General features: G+C 41.1%; 1 protein-coding gene across 1 annotated transcript in view; it reads right to left on the reverse strand.

Moving 5' to 3' along the window:
* Positions 1 to 23,034: 23,034 nt before the first annotated feature.
* bcl11ba (BCL11 transcription factor B a) overlaps positions 23,035 to 26,775 on the reverse strand; it is a 37,834-nt gene continuing 34,093 nt past the window's right edge. Inside the window, exon 3 of the mRNA XM_063499724.1 lies at positions 23,035 to 26,498. Coding sequence (XP_063355794.1) covers positions 24,481 to 26,498 — 2,018 coding nt within the window. The 3' untranslated portion in view covers positions 23,035 to 24,480. The remainder of the gene's footprint in view (positions 26,499 to 26,775) is intronic.

A 26,775-nucleotide genomic window follows, 5' to 3' on the forward strand; every position in this document is an offset into this window, starting at 1 on the left:
ACTGGGACAAAAAATCGGCCCGGGCATTCTGACTACAGACCAGCCCACCATTATAGGAAAAACCATAAAGCCTTTGAATGAAAACAAAACACTGTTGTGACAGTGATGTACACTGTCTTGTTGGTATATATGTATCCATCTAATAAACTTAAACCTACACCATCCTCCCTATTCTGGTATTCTAAACAGTACTTAGCCAAAACCTAAAGACTGCTTGGTCGAGTTAACCTCCTGAACGATCTACAACACATGGTGGAAACCTGAAATTAAGACTAGATGTGAGACATGATCATTACTGAATATTAAAATTAATAAATGACAGATTTACTGATATTTTCATAAACTATTTATAAAAGCATGGCAAGCAAAATATTTTTTCTAACATGGCAACCTTTAAAAAGTGAAAGGAGACAGAAAGACAGGTGAGAAAGAATAAAACTTAATTGACTTTTTGATGGCATTTTACACACAGTCCTGGTACAGAATGGCTGGTACTACTAACTAAAAATGTGGGAAAATACTGGCATCATATACAGTACTTACTTCTGAAGAAATTATGATGGGACCTTGAAAAATAATTACTATGTACAATAATGGATTTCTATACATTTTACATCAGATAAAAACTTTGGTTGTAAGATTCAGATAATTATTAAAAGCCAGACATTTTAAATGAGAATAAGAAAGAAAAGTATTTCTTTGTGTCCCCCTCTCCCTGTTAATGCCCTACCTGGCCCCCTGGCAAACCTTTGCTAGACCCGCCCCTGCACAGTTACCAGCTGTCAGCTACTTAGAAAAGGATCCTGGTGTTATTTGTCTCTCAGAAACACTTCATAACTTCCCTTCAACTCATTCATGTCACCTAAAAGGTAAACCTGTTTCTCCATCACCTGTTCAGCTCTGATGATTCAGTAAGGACATCTCCTGGTTTCATCTTCATGTTTCCCTCTCACCGCATATCCAAACCAACATCGTGACCAGCAGCTTTTACAGCTGTGGCTCCAGCAAACATCAGCTGATACTAGAAATTAATATTAAATACATTCTAACAACAGCTGATCAAGCTTAAACATGCTGCTGTTGTTTAGCGCGACATCCGCTGGTTTCCTCTTTCTGGCGCAAAGTGGGTGATAAACAAACAAGAGAGAAAAGCCGATCAGCTGATCACTGATCAGTTTCATGACAGGAGAGGGAGGGGGAGAATGAGAGAAGAGGCAGCTGTGCATTCTAGCTGAAGTCCGGGACAAACTGTGTTCCTTTTCACCTCAATACGAAACGCGTAATATTTTCTCTGAATGCGGGACGATTCCGTTTTTTATGGGACGGTTGACAACTCTACTAACTAACCTTATGAATAAAATAAAGTTCACTATCAGTAACATCATAGCATCCACCCAGCTGTATAGAAACTCCATCATGCTAGCTAGTACCCAATACGAGTTATTGTAACTGACTGTAAAAAGTCAGCACAACGAAAATAAACTCCACCTAAACTCGGTTTATATCTGACCCAGATAGGCTGCAGGTCATAACTTCTTACCTGAAGTTCAGTTCACCTGACACTCGGACCGGCGGCCGCCTCGGGTCTCTCCTCCTCCTGCCTCCCCTTTCCCTCATCCACCTGCTGGCCTCTGTGGACGCTCCGCGATGCCACCACCAAACAACTGAGTTATTTTTACACATCTGCCAGCATCTGGACAATCCACCACCTCTCATTGTTTATACCGTTATGGAAAAAAAGAAGAAGAAAAAAACAAAAAATCACCGTCGGCCCACCGAGTCCAGCTATGGCTGCATATGTGTTTAGTAGTAATTTCTTTTTGTAGACGGCTAGCAAAACAACCGTTTTCGACTTCTCTGACGAAGCTAACCAGAACACCATTCACTCGAGTGTGACATCATTCCCAGGTCCGTGTTCCGATTTCCGAGGTAAGTTGAACGCAACACACGAAGTAACGAATAACAACCCTATCCTATCTAAATCCCAGTAACGAGTAATGCGTTCCTGATTTTGGCATAATAACAACTTACCGTGCTCGTTACCAAAATAATAACGTAGTTACCGTAATGCGTTACTTAATAACGCGTTAGTCCCTACACTGAATTTCACCATGTAGTTTGAGTCATCATTGGAGACCTCCATAGTGTGATGCAGGTGGCAGAAAGCAGGTAAAACCACTGAACATGAGACATATGTGTTTGGGCCACACGTAAACACGTGTTTTGGGTCACTGAAAACTGAGATTTTTAAAGACTCCTGCCAGGGTGGAGATTTTCGATTTTCGTTTTTGTGTTTAGTGTATGGACGAGGAAACCTGAGATTTACTAACGTAACGTCAAAGGTGTGCGCCATTTTTGACGTCACTCTGTGTGCCACGTTATTGTTTACATGAGATAAATTTCTACAATGGCGGATAGAGAGAAAATATTGCTGTTAATCTTACTATCTGCAGTTTTCCACGCGTACATATACACACACAGTTACTGTCCCTCCATTTAGAAAGACAAAGGCGTCAGAGTGAACGTGGCTTCTACATTCAACACAGATGCCCTCACAACTCAAATCCCGACATCGGTTTTGAATAAATTTACTTTTTTTAAAAAAGTTAAATTTAATCAAGGTGTATATATTTTATTCATTGCTAAATTGTGAGTCTACACCAACTAAAATACTGTGTTTTGTTATTAACAGTTGAAATGATGAAGGCACTTCATCATTGGCACTTGAAAAGTAACACAAAATTAGCTGCCTTTCCAGAAAACATTTTTTTCAGAAGTACTTAAGGTTTTGTGAGGGCACGAAACCCTGTTTAGTCTTTCCCTCCCAGGCTTCTAGACTTCTGATTGGCCAACATTTCCTTTTTAGTGTTTACATGTGGACTGAGATATTTTTTCAAAACTGCACGTGTGAACTGGATTTGTTTTAAAAAACCGAAAAATTTCCGTTTTCAAAAATACCTGTGTACGTATGGACGTAGCCTCAGACGACAACGTAAGAAGAAAGAACCGACAAGGACCCTTTTCTACAGCAACCCATACAACTTTGTTAGGGCCTTTCTGTTGAAAAGAAGAGCATTTCAAATAGGCTCTATAAAAACACCTCAAATACCAGTGGAAGCTGATGAAGGCAGCATGCCAGAAAGGAGTGATTCCAAGGGCTTGGCGAAGAGCAGAAGGTATGCTGATCTCTAAGGAGAAAAACTCCTCATCCATCAGCCAGTTTCGCCAGATTAGCCTGCTGAACATAGAGGGGAAGATCTTCTTCAGTGTCTTGGCCCAAAAACATCTACTTTCTTGCAAAGAAACAACTATGTTGAGTACAGAAGGCTGGCATCCGGCTCTTCTCGGGATGTCTGGAGCATGCCAGTGTCATCTGTCACCAGATTCAAACTGCCAAGAAAGAATGAAGAGACCTTAATGTGGTCTACCTTGCCAACGCCTTTGGGTCAGTTCCGCACGAGATCTTGTGGGTGGCCTTCAACCAAACCACCTCACAGGACTGGTCAAGACCTACTTTAAGGATTTACAGTTTTTTGGACATCTGAGAACACCACCACAGCCTGCAGCACCTGGGAATTGGAGTTATGGCAGGCTGCACAATTTCCCCTCTGGCATTTATCATGGAAATGGAGTTGGTCAAGAGTGACTCCAGAGTGGACTTCATCTTCCTCCCATTAGAGTGTACATGGACAGCATGGCCATCATTACAACAATAAAACCATGTACTAGGCGATTGCTAGAGAAGCTCCAGGAAAACATAGAATGGGCAGGAATGGAGTTCAAGCCAAGTAAATCTGGCAGCATCTTGATCATGAAAGGAAAACTGACAGCCAAGCTCCACATCTGTTGAGAACCAATCCCAACAGTCTAAGACGGGTTAGGTTTTAGATGTGTCCTTGATCCATCACAGCTGATTTAAATGGATAAATTACCTTCTCAACATGACTTGAAGTTCTCCAGAGGCCTGGTAATGAACTAATCATGTGATTCAGGTGTGTTGGGTGCTTGGGAAGGTGGTATAATGCAGACCTCAATGATACCTGGCAATTTGAACAACTAAGGCAGAACATGGCTAATGACCTCAGGTAGATTAACAACACTGCACTCCCAGGGAAACCGAAGCTCTGGTGCTTCCAGTTTGGGTTGTTACCCAGACTACTGTGGCCGTTGACAATGTTCAAGGTCTTGCTCAATCATGCCAATTGACTAGAGAGGAGGCTAGTGAGCTCCTACGTTTAGAAGTGGCTCAGACTTCCCAAATGCCTCAGCAGCGTTGGACTCTACAGCAGCGGGATACTGTCATTGCCTGTCCCTAGCCTGGTAGAGGAGTTTAAATGTGCAAAAGTGAGGCTTGAGCTGTCACTCATAAACTCCCGGGACCCCATAGTGAGAGGCGCTGCTCTCTTCCGCCTTTCATAGTCATGTGCGAAATACAACTGTATAAATGTGTCGCAGCCCCTGGCGTACACACTCACAACAATGGCTGAGCGTAAATGGAGTCTTGTGCAGGCGTATTTTACCTCCACAAACAGCCAACACGCGGTTTGCGATACATGTGGCAAGAAAATGAGGTGTTGTGGCAACACCACTAACCTTGTCAAACACCTCAGAGTAAACTAGTGATGGGATTTCCGGCTCTTTTTAGAGAACCGGCTCTTTCGGCTCGGCTCACTAAAAAGAGCCGGCTCTTTCGGCTCTGAACCGGATCTTCAGGTTGTTTTGTTCCTTTAATTAATTTATTATTAACAATAATATAAAATTATGCACAGAAGGAATTACTAATGTAAAAAAAAAGTGGTTTTATTTATATATGTTTATATATAAATATATACGGTGGTCCCTAGAGACAAAGCACGTACAAACTTCAAAAAGCACGTACAAACTCCGAAACACATTTCTAGCGTTAACTGAACTTCCAAAACAGAGCTACCTAGATCACTTAAATTACACAATTGAAAGCATATGTGTATTGTTTGTGTATTTATACACAAGCACTCATATATATTCAAATCATTTAAAAAAAATGTTCGTTTACCTGTTACTACCACACACCAAATCCGGTCGTTGGTACTTCCTGGCTTGTGTAGCCACTAGGTAACAAAAGCTCAACACTGCGCCCTAGCATCCTGGAGCACTTCTGTTGTGTTTTTACATGTTTTGGAGTTTTTACGTGTTTTGGAGTTTTTACGTTTTGGAGTTTGTATGTGCTTTGTCTCTAGGGGCCACTGTAAATATACTTTTATTTATTCACTCCACATAAAATGTAATAAATAAATCATAAAATACAAAAACCAACTATTCACATTTCAACTTTTAACTATTTAAATTTTCAGCTTTTTCCTTTTAAACAAATTTAAAGTGAAACAACACAAAACACTGCAAACCACAACACAATTAAATATAAATTAAAATATGAAAACAAAAAGAAGATGCACATTCTCTGTCATATGGGCCTGCATGAATAAACTTTCTGAATCATTTATCATCTGCAACTGAAAATAGTTGTGGATGATTACTATACCTTTCTAATGTGACGTTGTTGTCCCTGGCTCTCTTTCTCTCTCTCTCCCTCCCGCTCTGTTCCTGTGCTACTGCGAGTGTAACTACCGCCCCTCCCCCCTCTGCCCAGCGCAAAGCACAAGGCTCGCGTGCGGAGTGAAGCGGGAAAAAGTGAGAGAGAGAGGGTGAGAGAAAGGAAAAAAAAAACACGGCTCCCAATAAGGAGCCGGCTCGCGGCGTTCACTTCAAAGATCCGGCTCTAAGAGCCGTTTCGTTCGCGACCGACACGTCACTAGAGCAAATCATATCACAGAATATGACGAGTGTATGTTGAGGCGAATTGAAGAGTAGGAGACGAGAGGGACAGGTACTGCTAGGGCGAGACAGACGTCTCTCACAGAGTCCTTTAGTGCTGCAGGCAGGCAACATTTTCAAATAGCGCACAACTTCAGATTTTTTATTTCTATATGATGAATTCTGCATTATTAAGTGATAAGAACAAGTAATCTGATGTCCTGTAATTATGATGCTACAATTTGAGATACAATAAATGATACAATAAATAAAACAAGGTTTTGTACAAAGTATCAGTATCAGATCAGTATCGTCGATACCACCCTGAATTTTACTTGGTATCGAATCGGAAAGGAAATCAGTGGTATCGCACGTCACTAGTGACGATGTTGTCTCTTGTTGTTGTCCCTGGCTCTCTTTCTCTCTCTCTCCCTCCCGCTCTGTTCCTGTGCTACTGCGAGTGTAACTACCGCCCCTCCCCCCTCTGCTCAGTGCAAACACAAGGCTCATGTGCAACTGAAGCGAAAAAAAGTGAGAGAGAGAGGGTGAGAGAAAGAAGAAAAAAAAAAGCCGGCTCGCGTCGTTCACTTCAAAGAGCCGACTCTTAGGCTACGTTCACTCTGCAGGTCTTAATGCTCAATTCAGATTTTTTGATCAAATCCGATTTTTCTGTCTGCTCGTTCACACTACAAATAAAATGTGACAGCAAACGCGCTCTAGTGTGAACCCTCAAAGCGGCCCGCATGCGTAAAAGAAGACTTCACACACAACGCGCTCTGTTTAGACCCAGACCAAACAGTATTGTTTGACTGATGGCCTTAATATAAAGACCTGTTTCAGACTTTACGTTTCCCAATTTTGCTTTAAGTTATAAAGTTATTTTGTTATTTACATATGGCCTAATAATTATCCTTATTGCTGTTTTAGAGAGGAGCGGTGCTTCAAAGGATAGTTGCAGATTTCTGTCAGAATCTGCAGATTATACAGTACAAATAAAATGTTCACGTTTCTCCAATGTTGTCTTCCCAACAGTTTCACTGGACGGCCAGGAAGCGTTCACGATGTCTTCTCCGGCGCTGATAATCGGCGTCTGTCTTGTGTCAGTGACGTAAAAGATGGATTTAATGCGACATGACCATTCAAACAGCAGTCGCTTTCTAAAACATCAGATATGTATCGGATTCAGTACCACATACGAAAGTGACCCAGATCGGATTTGAAAATATTGGATTTGTGCCGTTCACACTGTCATACCATGATTGGATATGGGTCGCATAGGGTCAAAAAAATCGGATTTGATGCGCTTTCGCCTGCAGTGTGAACGTAGCCTAAGAGCCGTTTCGTTGACGACCGACACAGCACTAAAAAACACCACACATGTGCCCACCAGCTCCTAATACTTCAACATGAAGACGTTCCCATCTTTCCCTCTCTTTGGTAGAGAAATTGAAAGGTAACTAAACTAGAGGGAAATTTTCATTTGGTAGCATGATCGGTATATAGAAATACCACTTTGCATGTTCCAGACTGCCAGTTTTCTTTTGATCTTGCAACACATGCATATCACAATAGGCACTAAATCTAAACCCCAGCCCAGAGTTTACATAAAGGTAACTTCTTCTGTCAGTAAAGAAGGCAGAAGACAAAAATACTGCCAGCTTTGCACAGTCTTTGATGTGATCCAAATTCATAGGCAAATCAGTGATTGCAAGCTCTCTGGTCTTTGTGGCATTATGTAAAATCAAATCATAGCTTTTTAAGGGAAAAAACTAATACAATCTCTGAAGTATGGTAAGAAAGTAATGTTTTCTTTATCTCCATCAAAAACAAGGCCAACTAGTGAATATCAGGTCCTCAGGCCAAACTCATGAAGTCTAATTGTTTGGTTTGGTTTGAGATATTCACACCAGTGGACTGCTGGAGAGCTGTAGGGCTTAGCAGTGCTAATCCTGTTCCTCCTTTAACAAAGGAGCAGATACCTGTCATGCTGATGGGTTAAGGACCTTCTATGGCATGATCCAGCTCTCCTGGATGAATTGTCCATTTCTTGGAATATCATCTATGCCGTTGAGACTATGCTGGGAAACACAGAAAACCTTTGCAACCGCTGTAGGGTCTAGATATCACATAATGCAACCAGTAGGGACACTGACCCTAGCCAAATGCAAAAAAAGTGGTAGATCAGTCAGGAAAGATGAGAATGACAAAAAATATATGTGGCCTATTAAATCACCTATAAAATAATTTCTGTTTTGGGCATCGTCTCATTGATGCCAATCTAGTACAAAATTTCAGTTCAAATCAATTTCAGTTTTATTTAAATAGCACCAAATCAACAACAGTCACCTCAAGGTGCTTTATTTTGTAAGGTAGACCCTACAATAGTACAACAGCCAATTGAGTCTAATAACAGTTTAAATTCAGTGTTGAGGCTGTCATTTTTAGCATCTACATGGACGTTTAAAATCACCGACAATAATTATTTTATCTGTGCTGAGCACTAAATCAGAAAAAAAGTCTGAGAAATCAGAAACTCTGATGATAACAAATAAGACTGGTTTAGAGTCTTAATTGTTGGAGCTTTCCACCTAGGTTTGACAAGGCTAAGCATCAGGCTTTCAAATGAATTAAAAGTCTGTCTGGGTCTTTGGTTAATTAATAGGCTGGTGTGAGAAATTGCTGCCACACCGCCCCCTCGGCTTGTGCTTCGAGGTTTCTGGTAGTTAGAATGACTCGGGGGTGTTGATTCATTTAAACTAACATAATCATCCGGCTGCAACCAGGTTTCTGTAAGGCAGAGTAAATCGATTTGTCGATCAATTATTAATTCTTGTGCTAACAGGGACTTGGAGGAGATCAACATAATGTTTAATAATCCACATTTCACTGTTTTACTCTTTGGTTCAGATGTGGATACTGTCTTGGTCTTTCTTGTGATTTTTTTTTAATGTTTAACTTGTTTTTGCTGATTTTTGATTTTGTCTGTTTTGGACCCGAGACAGTCTTTAAAGGGATGGGGTTTTGAGGGGATAACAGGAGGAGAGAAGCTGCAGAGAGCCATGTAAGACATTAAGACCAAAGCTGCTGAAACTGATTAACAACCCCCTCTGCTACTTAACTGACCAGATGAGTATCTTAGAAGTTTAACTGGCCTGATCTTATACTCTGATTACAGTGTTTCTTTAATGTTCTTCGTTTCTTTATTTTCTTTATTTAAAGTTCTGAAACATGGTATCTGCTTTATATAGTGATTTGAGCCACTGCCCTCCTTTTTTTAGTTTCCTAAGGTGAACATAAAACAGATATTGTTGAAGCATTGTTCTTTACTTGTACCACTCAGCAGAGTAAAGCATATCTATATTTTATATATACAATGCTGTGCCTATGTTGTTACAGGGGAGTCCGGTTTTCTAATATATATTTATCCAGGCAGGAGGGCAGTCCAGTGTTTCCAGCATAATTTGTGATAGAAGTTTTTGAAAAACTCATCTAGACATGGACCACACATCTCCTGAAGTGTCAGGAACCAAGATGTCCACAGTACCACAATTTTGTATCCTTAAACTGAACCACAAACGTAAGGCTTAAAACAAATTGACATAATACAAGAATCTTTTTATACAGTCTGCACATATCATGTTGATTCTATACTTAGAAATTCAGTATTCATTTTGTAATTTAATTTCTTCTGACTGTCACAGCTTTATATCTATCTAGCTATTCATTTACTACCATTTATCCAACTGGAAGCAACAGACTGCAACTTCTGGGGCATTCCAAAAACGCATGCAGCAGTCAGAAGGTCAGAAGTTGAGCTGCAGCTTTAAAGCGTGTGTGTGTGTGTGTACAGACTTGCTGGGTAGACACGATGATAGAGGAGAGATGGAACATGCTTGGTGCTGCTGTGTTGTTTTGACTGCAGTGGTCTTTGTCAGCATCACACCTGCAGCAATAGCAGTCATGGAGCTGGATTTTTAATGTTGCTATTCTGTCTTTCCCATCAGACCAAGTGTGATCCTGTCACCCATCTCCAACCCTCAGGCCTCTTTTGGATAATTGCAACAGTTTCACCACATGATAAAAATAGCCAAGATTACAAATGGAGAGACAGCGAGATTGAAATGCAGTATTTTAATCGAGGACATTTACCAGGCGCATCTGCATTTTCAACAATAAAACTCCCTCTAAACAGTGGCATACACCTTTTATGCTTCTCCCTTCCCACCTGACCTCAATTTGTGGACTTCATAAAAAGGTGGACAGATAGCTGGGCCTGTAGTCCACGAGGTAATTACTAATGTTACCACTCTTCCTTAGGGAGGGAAGATGTGATGCCTCAGCCCGTGCTCCTATTTGGAGTCGGGCCAGTTATTTCCTGTGGAATCAGGCAGCATTAACCTCCTGGATGCAGATCCATTTGGTTGTAAATTAGTAACTAATTAGAAGGTGCCCGTCATCTTCCAGAAACACTAACATGAAAAACACATCAACAAATTACAGTGAGGACAAATACCCACATTGGTTTGTATTGTTGGCATTAGTAATATCTCTGTATTCTGTTTAACACTTTTCACTAAGAGCTCACCAAAAGTTAACAGTCATCACCTTGGATAATTATCACATTCCTTTTTCCACAGACCACTGAAAATATTTAACATTATTAAAAAGGACAATGCACCAACTGACCACAACATTAAAGGCAACTTACATGGTTCATGGTCTCCAGCTGAATTCCTTTTTTACTTCTAGGTCAAGTCAAGTGGTTTTATTGTCATTTCAACCATGTGCATTGGTACAGTAGTCACAATATCAGATTTTCACTACACTATTATTATATTTAAAACAGATAATAATATGATATCTTGATCAAATTTGGAGAAAAAAGTCCCATTTGTCCCAGTGTGTTTTCTGGCTAAAGAGTTTTGATATCTGCACAGTATGAACCAGGTGTATGCTGGGTTGTGGTTTTCTCTGTTTGTAGTTTATGCATTAAACTGTAAGCAGACGATAAATTAGTAGTTAGAGAGGGTTATCGATTAATCTGAAAGTTACTGTTTATTCTCCAGCTTCTCAAGTTTACCTGTTGAAGTGTTGCTGGGCAAGATACTGAATCCCAAATGGCACCTATGTATCATAAGAGTGTGTTTGTGAGCGCTCAGAGTAGAAAAGCACTAAAAGCTCCAGTTCGTTTAACAAAGCAAACAAAGTCAGTGCTTAAAGAGATAAGAAACCAAAGCGTTTCTCTCTGAAGACGTCATACATCTTGTAGGTCAGCGCTTCGTGTTTTTTTCCCAACTTCAATAAACATTTTGGTCCTTTAATATAAAGTGTAGATTTTTCAGAGCTGGTTAATCATTGTTAAAAAATGTAGAATACACATAAGAAAAGTTGAATTATTTCTAGGTCATTTTAAAGAATTACATTTTCCCAAATGCTGTAGACACCCTGCAGGCCAATCAGAGCAGGATACATTACCTCTTTAAGTTTCTCCAAGTCTTTTGCCATAGCATTTCTGGCCTCTTAAAGTTTGAAATTTTGACCTTTAATTAAAAGGCACCTCCTGCCAGGTCAATCAGTGAAATGTGGGAAATAGAGCAAATATACTATCAGTCATAGTTTTGTCATAATAGAAGCAGCAGCCTGATATCATTTAGGTTAAAATGCTGACATTTAATCAGAGCGCCCTCATTAGGTCTCTCAGTGCAGTTTTGTTTTTTTGGTTTTTGTTTTGTTAAGTAGCACATTTTGTCTTCTAAGAGTTTCTAAGATTAGACTCATCATTGTATTTTTTCAAAATCATCTGGAACAAAATCATGAAGACACACCAGCTCTGCCCAAAAGTACATTAATTCCAGTTAGTGGTTTCATAATACTGCAAAATAGAATAGTATGGCATTACTTGGAAGCTTGGAGGTACATGAGCTGATCATGTAACTTGTGTCTATGGGGAACTGTGAGGTTGTAACAGACCAGAAGAATGGTGTGCAGTACTCTTGTTACTCACATCTGGAACAGGCAGTTACGTATTCTCTCATATCTTTTTCCAAGGTTGGCCAACAGAAACGGCACCTAAGGAGTGCGTGGAGGAGCAAGTATTTGCTTGTCTACCTTCATAGGCTTATTAACATGAGTGACATACCATTGTTAATCCAAAGGGGTAATGTGATGTCTGCCCAACCTGTGTAGTTATAAGAGCTTCATCTCTTGTGGGAAGGCTTTGCTGGAAAGGACCAAGACTGTGAAACAGTGTCCTGTCCCATGTTTAGCTGTCAACTTTTCTTTTTTAGAGCAGTTAAAAATATTTCATCTAACAAGGCTTTTTGTTGATATTTTTAATAGATGATGTCTACCTGACACAGAACCTGGGAGATTAATCTTGCCCTTCGGTTGATCCATCTACCATATGCTGAAGTTTATCCACAAATGGTGTAAGTCTAAGCATGGCTGTCAAGAAGCCATTGTTAAGGAAATGAGAAAAGACTGAGGCTTGCCAAATTACACAAGGACTGGACCGAAATCAGAGATCTTATGGAGGGATGAATCTAAATTTGAAAACTCTGGTTAAAATTGTCATCAGTATATACGGAGGAGATAAGGAGAAAAATGCAAGAGCAAGTGTCCACAGCCATCTGTAAAACACACTGCAAGCCCTGTCACAGTTTGGGGCTCCATTTCACCCACTGGTGTTGGGGATCTTGTCAAAACTGATGCAATTATGAAAAAGTGCCATCTGATTTGGATGTACTGTGCAATACCATCTGGAAAGGATTGGATTGGAAATGGCTTCATTTTTCAGTGTGGCAGTGATCTGACTCACACTGTCAGTGTATCAAAGCGTACTTGGATAGTGTGTAGGTGCATCCTCAGTCATCCAGGTAAGAAAACCCTAGAAAGTTGATTGTGTTCATCTGGACGTAGCGTTTTCAGTTGGAGAAACATTTCGTCACTCATGCAAGTTACTTCTTCAGTCTCAGCTGACTGCAGGTTTCCCCAACTTTATAAACAGTGCATTTGCATAAACAGTACATACACACAACTTGATCAAGCAGAGAAAGACATCTTTACAAAAGAATTGAACTTTACTTTCATGCTGAGATAAATTCTACTAGTGGAACTGATCATAATCACAGAATCAGCTAAAGCAAAAAGGTTTTGGTCTGTATCAGCAATGCAAAGCATCCAACATAACATTAAAAAGGCACTTGTGTAATAAGGACAGTGCCATCATCGTTGCAGCAGATAAGGGTAGGTGCACAGTTTTGTTAAACCATACTGAGTATCATGAGAAAATTTTGCCACTGCGTAGTGACAACAATAGTTGAACCCCTAAGGCAAGACCATGTGGTGGCTACAAGAAAAGGGTGATACATTGTCTGAAGCAGGTAGAACAGGAAAATGCTACTGACCAGAACTCATACCAGATTAAACCCAGGAGGCGCTATACAAGGTCAATATGATTTACCTTACTTCGTTAAAATACATACAGTATCAAACAATACAATAGTTTTTGCCCATTGGTAGGCAACTCCAAACACAATGTTCAGAACACTTTGGATTTAGTGGAGAAGGTGATAGAACATGACCATTATGAAACAATGGTCTCCTATGATATTAGACCTTTCTTCACTTGTGTTCCAGTAACTAAAGGAGTTGAGTTAACTCATAAGAGATTATAGGAGGACCCACCCGCACCAACAGGACCACACTCAACACTGACCAAGTGTGTCTGCTCTCAGAACTGTGCCTTAAATCCACAGATTTCACATACAGAGCTTGTACTGCAGGCAGAATCGTGTCTGCCATGGGTCTTCTAGTTTCACCGTTTGTGGCCAAGTTGGAAAAGAGGGCTCTGTCATCCTATCCTAGAACACTACTGAGCAATTGGTTCTGCAACTGAATACAGTTCACTTTACTTACTTAGCACTAAATCATAACAACAGTTGCCTCTATGTGCTTTATATTGTATGGTCTTTACCCTACAAAGAGAAAAGGGAGACCTGGGTAAAAATCCAATCTGAGTGAGTACTACAATTTACAGAATCACACATACTCAGTGGACAAACATCAAATAAACCACAGAGGATACAAAAGATGACAGGCTAGTTTCTTAGCCTTAGCCTTCTTAGTTTCTTTCTTTAATATTGCCATTGCTATTGGGGAATATTAATTTCCATGTATTATATGTTGGGGAAACTAAACAACCTCTGGCTAAGGGGATGGCACGACACAGAAGAGCTTCCTCATCAGGCCAGAACTCTGCAGTTTATCTACACCTACAGGCCAGTGGCCACTCTTTCAGTGATGAAGATGTGCAAATCCTGGACAAGGAGGAATGCTGGTTTGAGCGCGGAGTCAAGAAGGCCATTTATGTGGAAAGGGAATAAACATCTCTGAACTAAGGGTACATCTTTCACCATCTCACAATTTTGTGATTGCAGCCATTCCCCAACTCTCTGTGAATGGTACTCTAGGTTATTGATCAATGGTCGTGACAATTTGCCTAACAGCAGTAATGAGATGAACTCATGGCCCATTGTTAGTTTTGGTCATTATGCAAATGAGATATTCTAACATTGAGGAAACCTGCAGTCAGCCTGCACTGAAGTCACTCGGATGAGTAACGAAACATTTCTCCTACTGCAAAGAAAATGTGCATTCTGGCATCACTTAATAGAAAACACACTCAAAGCCTGGACCTCAATATTATTGAATGTGTGTGGGATTATCTTGACAAAGAATGGAACAAAAAACAGCCAACATCAAAGGAGAGTTTTAAAATGTTCTTCAAGAAATCTGGAGAAGTATACCTGACAACTTCAACAAATTACAAGAACACTGTCTTGTCTCAGAGAGTTCAGGTTATGTTGAAGAACAAAGGTGGTCATACCAAATACTGACTTTCAAGCTTGTTAGAATTACATACACATGGGACGATCGTGGCTCAAGAGTTGGGAGTTTGCCTTGTAATCGGGAGGTTGCCGGTTCGAGCCCCGGCTTGGACAGTCTCGGTCGTTGTGTCCTTGGGCAAGACACTTCACCCGTTGCCTACTGGTGGTGGTCAGAGGGCCCGGTGGCGCCAGTGTCCGGCAGCCTCGCCTCTGTCAGTGCGCCCCAGGGCAGCTGTGGCTACAATGTAGCTTGCCATCACCAGTGTGTGAATGACTGAATCTGTAAAGCGCTTTGGGGTCCTTAAAGCGCTATACAAATACAGGCCATTTACATAAACTATGTTCTTGCCTTACATAGCCTACTGTATTTCCATGTATGTTTACACATTTCAAGAAATTGCTGCACTTGTTTCCAAGTTTCCTAACAATGCCTTTTGCATTGTTCTTTAGTTGTAGTCAAGTCATTTGACATGACCCAACATCGGACACTGATTCTGTCAAGGCCAATAGGCAGGATGAACTCAAGCACAGGACTCTGGAGATCAAAGTTGAGTCCATTTGGATATATATCTAAAATAACAAGGTGCAAAAAGGGAAAATAGTGCTCCAGGCATCCAAAGATACTATTTTATTATTCTCTTAACATGCATGAGTGACCTGTTTAGGGTTAGGTGTCTACCTGGAGAAATTTCAGTTCCATAAACTTTATAGTATGTACAGGAAATATAAAGAAGAAATATGAGGAGGAAGCTGTGCAGGAGAGAATGTGAGACAAAAAGACATGATGTAAAAAAAAAACAAGTGGAGGTAAGAGTAACATGAAGGGAAGATGACAAAGGAGAAAATAAAGAGGGGCATGAAAAGACTCAACCAAACAAGAGAAAAGATTCCAGAACATCAGCTCGCCTCCATTCCTTAGCTTCCTCACTCTCTCCGTTATCAGATGAGTCTCGCCTACCCTGTCATGGCTGACTGATCGAGGCAGCCCATCACAATTGCCACCAGCCCGCTTCCATGATGTAAATAACCTCCCTGCTGGTTCAAGGTGGTACGTCACTCCAGCTCCATTAGTGTATTTTATTATCACATGAATGGGGGATAGAAGTGGGGGTCTGTAAGGAGGACATAGAGTAGAACTGGGGGTGTTGGGGTATGGGTAAGGAAAGAGGATGTCAACCACACTGAGAATGAGGTAGGAAAAATGGAGATGACCAAGAGCGATTAGGAAAGATAGAAGAAGAGTGAGAGAGAAATAATGCCGAATGACAGAGAGAAGCAATCTAAAGGAGACAGATGGGCTTGAAAACAGAAAAGGAGGGACACGGCTGACATGGGAAGGTGTGTCCATCTGTATGTGTGTGTGTGCTGGCCTTGACTGCATTGTCACTGTGACAGTGAATAATGGGAAAGCATGGCTTCCTCCAGACGTGATCAAATATTTTTACATCAGTCTTCACTTACCAATAAAATCTATCTCACAGATTTTTTGGTTAAATCAGCTGCTGAACCACCAGGTATATATTTATTTATCTAAAACACTAAAGGCTTTTACAGCTTCCACTTCCACTAAGACTCTGCACTGATAACTAAACGTGTGCATTTCATATGTTTTGTGAGCGGCTGCATTGTTACATTGCTTGTCTAAATTATAATGTACCTCCTCCACATATATTCTTGTATTTGATATTGATCATTTATTGTCAGTGTGTATGCGGTTCAGAGAACACTGTGGCTCACTCCCTGCTCGTATTTTTCCTGAAAAGCTTCAACAGGGCCAGTCTGTGAAATAAAGGCAATGAAACAAGGTTGGAGCACAGCGATAATGCTACTGATAGCGTCACTCATGCTTCACCTCTCTGTCACTGTCTCACTTGCCCCATAATCTGGTCCCCATCCTTCCCCACCACCAGAACCTCCTCTGAATTTCAAAGGGAAAAAAATGGCCTTCAGTGGTCAGATCTATCTGATCCTATCGCTTTTCTCACTGGCTTTAATGTAAGCAGATTCTCAATCAGCCAGGATGAATCCAATCAAGGAGAAGGGGGGAGGCGCAACAATCTAGGCTACGTTTTTTCCAGTGACTGCTGCAGGCCAGGAGATTAGAGGACAGAAGGAGCGAGGGGGGGTAAAAGACAGAGTTCCTATGTGGAAGAAGAAGGCTTTCATTCAGCGACACAACACTAAATCACACACATTCATCACCTTCACCTCCATTTATCTAACCTCCTTTTGACCCCTTTTTAGATATGGAAATGCTAATTTCCTATTTCTACTTCTACCACATGGACACCAACTAGAATGGGAAGAGGCACAGTCTTCGTCAAATCAACATAACTACTGGTTGATTTATCCTCAAACTTTCCTCCCTCCTTCCCTCCGCCACCGACGCCCGGTGACGGCTCTCCTTCCTCTCATCTCTCATTTCTAAAGCTTAACTTCATTGTCTCAAGCCCCTCTCTGCTTTCATCTTAAGACAAAGATTTATGTAAATCTTTGGGCCAGCGTTAATGCGGAGCGCCGTGTGTGAAATAGCATCCCTAAATTGTGGCATTGTTGTTGAAAATGACAAGGCAGGCCCGTTAATCCTACAATGCGATCATCCAAATGTGTCATAATGCTGTGTGTAGGCAGGCAAATCTGAATATCAAAAAGACACAGTGCACCTCTTATACTGCGCCTTCAGGACTTGCAGCGCTAACTCCCTCTTTTTCCTTCTCTGCCATTTTTTCTTAAAGAAGTCACCCTGCCGATCACTTTCCTAGCATTCAGAACAAGGACTCAAATATATAAGATGTTACAGAGCATAAATCCTCATCACATTTAGCTGGTTTTCCCACATATGGAGATTTGATTCAGTCAGATAATGACACACTATCTGGGTAATCACCTAAGTGGCTGTGATTGTGAGCTGAAATAAATCGATAGCTTCTCCTTTGTCACTAAGATTTATTTATTTCAGAGACAGCGATGTAAGGCTTTGTGTCGGAACAATGCACAGATACAATAAGAAACAAATGACTGCAGCAACACGCTGAGTCAAGTCACTGCACGTATAAAGCACGTAGCTAACAATTAGCTAACTTCTCTTCCTTTGTTTGCAATGTGAAGATGAGGCAGCGGTGCTTCTTCCTCTTATTTGTGAACACGGGAAAAGTCTCGAGGGCAGAAACTGACAGTGAAAGTGTGGCACAGATAGCTGTGTTTTTGGAAAGAGCCGTGAAATAGGCACGACAACCAATTGGACAAGGGACGAGGCCGGGGAATGATAATGTTAATAATTAGCAGACACGTTGAGAGAATCCTCCTCGATTGGCTATTAAACCTCTGCCATAATTAAGCAGACGGCCCCAGGTTCTCTGCCCCTTTCCTCACAGCTTTGTGACACCTTCTCATCTGACCCTTCTTTTTCAGTCTCCGCCACACCTCTCTACTTCCATGCTTCATTCCTCTGCCATCCAATCAGGGAGGAGCCCTCGGGGGGATTTTGTCAGGGAGAATAGCACCGTTGATCTTAAAGGCTTAAGACCCTACTGTACCTGTCAACAGTGTGGCTTTGGTGCTGACGACCAGCAGCTTAAGTCATTTGAAGTTGCTTTTTTATAACGAGAAGGGAGGAGGCGCTGCGTGTGCTGACAGCCAGTCAGGGTCTTGAAATAATTCCATCCCTCTGAATAACCAGAGGTGTCTGTCTGCCTTAATCCCCCACCACTGCTCACACACTTTTAGGTAGTTCTAAAAGCAGGTTAAGGGGTTGATAATAGCAGAGAGGGGAGCAGCCTGGTCTGTAGTTTTGTAGTCCAGCAGAACTTGACATTCGTTAACTCAAATTAAAACAATAGTGTATCCCAGTTGTTAGGATTTGTGATAACATAATATCCTCTTAACATTAACCAGATCATCGGTGACCCATCTAGGGCTAGAGGTAAGGCTTGGTTAAGATCCTCCACATTTATTGTATTTTCATTGTAAATGGAAAAAACTGTCAAATTAGAATAAATGTAACATTTTCTACTTTGTGTTCCTATGTGGCTACATCAAAGCCAAATGTAACCATGCCAATGACCTGCTAGATGTTAAGAGAGCCGATATACTACAAAGTAAGGAGCAATTGAAAAACAGTAAGTATGTGTGTGTGTGTGTGTGTGTGTGTGTGTTAGTCACATTTTGTCAAAAAAGTTTGTTTTTTCCATCTTTTCTCCTTTTCTTTCTGACCAGAAGTTCCAGAGACAAACTATTCACACAAACACAGATATGTCAGTAATATCCACTCGATCATCCTCGATTAATTTTATGTCAATTAAACCATTAATTAAATCACGATTGTTCAATGTTTGCTTGGGAGGCCTTGGAATTTAGGCATTATTTTGCCTGCATGCCTGTGTTAAGATGAATGATTAGATTTTTAATCTCTTTCCTCAGCAAGCCTTCACTCCTTCCTTTTCTCAGTTTCTTCCCCTCTTATTGGGTCTCATTACTTTGCTTTCACTGTCTTTCTCTTGGCTGGAATAATCCCCCCTGTAGGGGACTTCAAAGTGCAGGCCGGCCAGGGAAAAGCCTTAATTACCCATTTGCCTTGAAACTCAAGCCAAATCACAACTCGCTTGGGTCTGTCCAATGCCGCATTCCTACCTCCCTCGGTCTAATTGTGGGTCTGGATTTCTTTTTCACCCTCTTCTCTGCTGTGGAATTGGAAAGAAGAAATTAAATCAAAATAAGAGCGAAAATGTAAAAATTTTGAAGCAGGTGATGAGAGAATTAATGACCTCATTTTAGGGACTGATTTTCCCCGTGTGTTTCCTTTCTAAGAAGACGGAAAGGCTGATGCACAGATGTATTATCTTAGCAGCTATCGTGTAGATTTTTGTATTTTCATTGTAAACGCTGTCACTCACAGTCGCAGGAGTGCAGGGCTTTGAGAGATGGAAACAACAAAACGATCTCCTCTTGTCTGGTTTGGGCTTCTTTTATTAGAAAAACAACACTTCCTCTATGTCTTTGAATGCGATTTAATTACTCTGACTTGTCATTTGTTCACTGTCGTATCTGAAACATATTGAGCCTCTGTGATTGATTGCAGGGTTCAACATTTTAACAGGTAGCAGTGCCACCTCTTGTGTGGCACACTCGTTTTGACAAAGGATGTGAGTCAGCAGCGAGAGAAAATATGGTTATTGTCAAATTCGATGAATAAACTGGATGTTATATTTTCACTGAAGGTTCCAGGTGTACTTGTAGTAATTAAAATGGGGATTGAAGTATGCTCCCACGTTCAGTGATTCTGTTTCCAAGAGCACATATTAGCAATAAGGTAATATGTTTTCTCCACTTGCTTGATAAATAAATGTAGTGCTTAAAATGTTGTATGTATGTATAGTTTATCTATGAAGGCCTGTTTGTACTGTTACCACTGTAGTTTTAACTACAGATGCAAAAAATTACACTTCACAACAAAACTACACTAAATCACAATATACGATTTTTACTTATTGATTATCTTGGTCCAAAAACATAAATCAGAGCGTCTCTGCTTTCAGTTGTGTGTGTGTGTGTGTGTGTGTGTTTTCTCAAATTAAACTGAAAAGAGACTGAAAATAGAAGTGAAATGAGATGAGAGTCTATAACTGTACAGTTATTTATGATATTATCATTTTTCATTATTTACATAATTTTCAGTTCATTTTTAAATACATTATTATTCATTTAAATTACTATTTTATATGCTGTGATCGTCCAGTGTAATCATGTCAACAGAGTAATAAAGTATATTGTTTAACACTTGATTAAATTAGGTAAAATATTAAAGTTATTTATGAGTTGCACTGACATTATTTTTTATTACGTTGTATAATTACATTTTAAATATTCTATAATGACTCAGTGTGGAAAATAGCGAACAAACAAACTTTGATGAGTTGACTGGTTTCAGTGGTCTTGATTAAAAAAAAAGAAGCAGACAGAGGAAGTCTGAAAGTCACGTTTACTGTAATCAGCCAATGGCATCCACAGGCCGGACCTCAGTGATGTAACAGCAGCCTTTGAGTTTGTGTATTTAAATAAAGGAACTTTGAAAACAGCATTACAACCCTACTCCAAATAAGCCCCTCCCCTCTGCTTTCAAACATTATTACATACCAACAGTGACAGTGTCTCACTTCATTCTGCATTGTATTTTCAGAACTATATTTATCAGGGTGTTTCAGTACAAACATGTGGAAAGCTGCCAGTACGGCATTTTTGATTGATTGTGAATACAAACAGCATCTAAGGAAATGTGTGCTATCACAGCTCCAAGCCTTTGCTTTAGCGCTGTGCTCGCTGGCAGGTGTTCCTGGGATTGTGGTTTCTGTGGTCCACTGCTGCAGTGCTAATTGTGCGTAGTTGTAATTTAGACTCGATGTTTTCAGAGCTTTAGTAAATTAGAACAAACTGAGACAAACAACCAAAGGATAAAGAAACGTAACAGCTTGTATTTGTGCTCTGTTCTCATGCCGAGAAATATCAACGTGGGAGGCGTGTGCCTGAAAACTGACATGGAGGTCACAAGGGTCAAACAGAACAGCCACGTCCACCCTCTTCCCCAAAACACAGGGAATTCACTGCCAGTGCCAGTTAGAAATCACAAAAAGTCAAAGAAAATGAAAAACAGTGTCATCATAAAAAACTATGTACAACCAATGGAGCAGTAAACAAAACATCAGTGTGTGTTTTTGTCGCAAAAAGGCTGCTTAACAACCTTTATTTGATCCCATTCTGTACAACATGATTCATTACAACAGTACAAATTCATCAGGTTCTGTTTGTCCCACACAGCGAGAGGAGAAACAGGCTGTGACAGCCCGTCGTTGGATTGGGATGTGTCATTAAATTCACCGGCCCCTCTGCATCCCGATATAAGATCAAGACATCTTGAGGTACTCACAGTACCCTATTCACAAAGGATGCACATAGTCTACAAGGTTTTTTTTTTCAGTTTGTTTTTTTAAAAGACAAGCTCCTTGGGAATGACAGCAAGTGCCTACACATGTATTTCAAACCATCCATGAAGAATACTCCGTTCCAGAAGAAGAAAAATAGATACAAGTCAGGATTCTCAGTGTGTTTTTTCCTGAAAAAAATGGGACCCACCCTCCACCCTCACCACCCCACTATCAAATCCAAGTGTGTTACAGCTCAGTATTTTTTTTTAATTCATTTATTTTATAATTTTTTAATTTAATTACACCCAAGGCAGAATAAAAGTTACTAAAATTTAAGACTTTTACAATTACAGTGACAAAAACAGTTTAAGAGACCCACAATTTAAACTGGACTGTAACGTAAAAAGAATAAAAAAAAACAACCTTTTTATAGTCTTGTAAAATGCCCAGGCATTCTCCAATATTACAAATACTGGTATACTTTTACAGTAAACAACAAAAATGTAATATATATTCATATATATTTATATACTAAAACCCCATCACCAAAAGAAAAAAGAACACAAGAAAGGAAAAACAATGTACACGTTGCCAATTTGGCATTCAGAGAAAGTTTCAAAGCAAACCTGAAAGAAATGTTTCAAACTCACATACACACACATATTATTTTTACCCTTGTATCAATACTGTAAACTTATTTTAAGACAGAGTGAACTAAATTCTGATCTTCTTAGTTACTGCTTTTCCTGATTTTTGTCCAGTCTCTTCCCTAACTCATTGTGTGGCTTTTTGTCCTCTTCTTGACTTTTCTGTTGAGGGACAGACTCGTTTCATATAACTCTATATATAGGTTTGTGCCTTTATATGTACATATGAATACACATATACACACACAGACACATTGATGTTGTGCTGGGTACTCGTCATTGTAAACTCAGCATTGTTACGTTTGTATTAATTTAGATTTTTCTGTTTAACGGTCACATTACACAGTAAAGTTGATACGTTTTAGCTTTCATTTAATTTGTTACTTCATAACAAATGTTGCATTTGTCAAAGATAATAAATAGGAAGGTCATTGGTCAAGGAACACTCATGTCAATTTGAATGGCAGTACAAAAACTGTCCCAAATAAATTATTATTATTCTTAATTTACAGTGCCAACATTGGGAAAGACAAGCCTAGCAACCTTGGGCACTTCAGTACCAGGTGATCCCAGGCTCCAGGCCCTTTTCTGTACGTGTGCGTCTGTTGTTCAGAGCTGCGAGTTCGTACACTGACAAAAGTGCCATTATGAAGGTGAAAAGGGCTTAAAGAAAACTGATTCATGGTTTTTAAAATAACAACAGGACATGAGGCAAACTGATAAATTAATTTTATTATTTCAGCACTCAACTAACAATCAATAATTTAAATTTCTAGAGAGGTGGCTTCATCAATCAAACTGTACAAGCACTAGAATGCAATAAGTCCAAATTTACTACTAATGCAAGTTCAACAAATTGTCATGTATTTTAGCACAAAATGCATAGGGATCTGGCTATTATTATTTTTTTATTATTTTAGAAATCAAACTTTGAGGTCTTAACATCCACTAGGTTGCCAGTGACCTGTTTAGGCTTGACGTGTACTGTTTCTATGTAATTTTTGCTTATGCAAATCTAAATGTAAATTTCTTAACGACCCTTCCATTACAAGTTTGCCATCCATGTGTGCCAAATACATACAGATTCCATACAAAGTGGAAGAATTGAACCTAATCATAGGATTAAAGAGGACACTTGTGAGCTGGTGGATGTTAAGGCTAAAACTTTAGCCATGTGAGGGGTAAAACGGCCTCTAATGATTACAACCTATGATGAAATAAATGCTTTGCAAGTTGTTTGCCAAGGGGCAACACAGGAGTGAACAGGTAAATAAAGGAAAGTAGTACAGTTTACCCTGAGATGTCCCTGTGTTCGCTCGGTCTCATTGTTCTGTTTCTTGCTACGCATACTCGTGATGGCTTCGCGCTCTCTCCTAATAAATAACACAGATCATATGGCTTCATGCAAAAGAGTGCATGGGTGTATGAATGTAGATGAGATGGTATTAAAACAAAACAAAGGGAAAGATGTTGTAGCGTTGTCGGAGCTCGGCACTATGTAGCAGTCAGCAGCTGCCTTACCTATCATCAGTTTCTTGTGGCCGGTTAGGGTGTTTTCATGAGGAGACGGGGTTTACGAACCTTGGGATCCTCTTTCATTTTACATTTATCGTCAAATATGACACTCGGTGCTATATATCAAATTAGGTTGACATGTTTTAGAGTCAGTTCATGCTACAATGCCAAAGGATTGTTGTTCGCGTATCACATAAAATAGACTAATTCTAGCATTCTCAGTTAACGCCACTTTCAAATTGAAGATTGATTCAGCTTTTCAAGAAATTACACATTTAGCTTAATATACAATTTCCTACAAGAAGTGGCCAAAAAATAAAGAGACAAAATGGATTTCTGTCCTCTAAGGAACTCTCAGGATATCACGTGGGTTTAAAAAAAAACAGTAATGCAAAAGAAAACAATAAAAAAAATTCTAATAAAAATGTACCTGCACATGCCAAAATACAAAATCCAATAAATACAGAAATTATTGCACAGTTAAAGGCTCCATATATTTTATAACTCAACTGACGGATTGTTTAAAAACGAATGCCACATAAGGCAGTTTAGACAGCTTCAGTTGATCTCTGTTTTCACTTTTTTTTTTCTCAGTTGGCAGTTTATTTAATAAAAGACGCAATTAAAATTAACCCAAAATTAATTAATCTTATAAAAAAGTATCCAGCTACCCCTTTTTGTTATTTTGAAGTCAAAGAATACGGAAACAGGGAATTAGCTTTAGGCCCTCTCTGTTTGTTCAAGTTTGACCTCACTGGTCATCAAATGTTCTCCATGCCACTTTTTCATATGTTTCTCCAGGGTGCTGTACACGCTGAAGGGCATTTGGCAAATGTCACAGCGATAGACCTCCTTACCAAGCTGGCCATGTGTCTTCATGTGGCGTGTGAGCTTGGAGCTCTGGGCACAGGCATAGTTGCACAGCTCACACTTGTAGGGCCTTTCACCAGTGTGACTACGCCGGTGCACCGTCAGGTTGCTACAGTTCTTGAACACCTTACCACAGAACTCGCAGGTGTCGCACCTCCTGCTGTCCTTGGAACTAGGTCGACCTGGACCAGGGCCACCACCTAGATGAGGTGTGCTGCCCCCGCTGGCGGTGCCGCTGCGGCCAGACAAACCCCCATCTAGCAAGTCACCTGGAGGGGTTGAGAAGCGCAGGCTGCCATTCTCTGAAGAGTGCTCAGAGGAGGTGGCAAAGGGCGATTGTCTGGAGTCACTGAAGCCTAGAAAAGGGTCTTTGATGAAGTGGCGTGAGGCAGCATAGCCAACCAACCACTGGGAGTACACATTCTCAGAAGGAATGTGGGGTACGGGGGGAATGTCCAAGTCCTTTTCTATCTTGATCCTCTTATTTGATGAGTTGGACAGGGTTGGGCTGGTAATGGGGGTGGGCTTACGGGGGAACAGACCTGAGAAAGAATCACCGGAGCCACAGTTCCGGCCATTAATGGTTGTCCTCTCTTCCCGTTGGTGGTCGTCTATTTCCCCAGCCACTGAATCCTCATCTCCAGTGTCCCGCTGGCCATCCAGGGCCCTCTTTGAGAAGGGCATCCTTTTACGATTGTCAACTATCAAATTATTGTACTGCTGTATAGAATTGAGTCCCCCACCTTCCACTATCTTCTCAAGGCCAAGGGACGACTTCTCCTCTGACAGAGGTTTAGAACCATTCTCTCTGTTCCGGTAGAACTCAGACTCCATGCTGAAATTTGATTCTGGTCGACTCTCATTCTCAAGCTCCTCTTCCTCTTCCTCCTCTTCTTCCTCTTCGTTGCCTTCCCCCTGGAAATCCCCATCACGGTTTTTCATGCCCTCACCTGGCACGTCACTGGTGCCTGGTTCTGGGGAGCTCGTGGTGGATAAGCCATCATCTGAACGCCCCGTCAGGGATCCAGCCTTGTGCATGTGGGTCTTCATGTGGCGCTTCAGCTTGCTTGCCTGAGAGCAAGCGTGGTCACATAACTGGCACTTGTATGGTTTTTCTCCAGTATGGCTGCGCCGATGTACTACCAAGTTGCTCTGAAACTTGAAGGTTTTACCACAGAACTCACAGGACTTGATCTTGTTCTGCGTCTGGGGAGGGGTGGTGCTGTTTGGGGGCATTGGTGGCAATGGAGGAGTGCTCAGAAATGGCGATTTTGGCCCAGGCTGGAAGGGATTAGGGTTTAGTAGTCGATGCATAGGGTTAGGCCTGTTGGGTGATAATGGTGGTGTGGTGCTGTTAGTGTTCCCTGCTAACTCTCGTAACCGCCTGGAGAAGTCCATAGACTGGGACTCCATGGCCATAGGTGTTAGCCGCATCACCCTTTCAAAGGCACTGGGGTGCTGGGAGATGAGGCCCATTTCCTCTGCACTAAGGCGTTCCAGGCGATGGGGGTCCAGGCGATGGGGGTCCAGGTGATGGCGGGGAGGTGGAGTGACAAATGGAGGCGTACTGGGGAGACGGTTCTCTACAAAGCCTGGGGGAGGTTCACGGAGCAGGGGTGCTGTCATCCTCAGTAGGTGGAAAGGGTTGTTATCCCCTAGAAAGTTGGTGAGGGGGGACTGTGGGATGGAGTCGTTGCCAATGGGTGGAGGCATAGTGAGGCGTGGGGTGAGGGTTGTGCTGGAGGGGCTGGACTCCAGGTAAATGCGAATGCCGTGGGTGTTCTGGGCATGCTGCAGCAGGAACCAGGCGCTGGGAAAGGGTTGCTTACAGGTGGTACACGTATAGCTTGAGGGCTCATCCCTTCCACCTGCAACAGACACAGAAACAATAAATTAAATATCTGAGCACAGATTCTTTTCTGTGAGATAGGCTACATTAATGTGACCTCATTCATGATTTTAACAATAACTTTTTAACAACGTGTCTGCGTTCCATCCATCCATCCATCCATTCGCTTCCGCTTATCCTCTTCAGGGTCGCGGGGGGCGCTGGAGCCTATCCCAGCTGTCATAGGGCGAGAGGCGGGGTACACCCTGGACAGGTCGCCAGGCTGTCGCAGGGCCAACACACAGGGACAGACAACC

This window comes from Pelmatolapia mariae, linkage group LG16_19, assembly GCF_036321145.2.
Source record: "Pelmatolapia mariae isolate MD_Pm_ZW linkage group LG16_19, Pm_UMD_F_2, whole genome shotgun sequence".
Classification (NCBI taxonomy): Eukaryota; Metazoa; Chordata; class Actinopteri; order Cichliformes; family Cichlidae; genus Pelmatolapia; species Pelmatolapia mariae.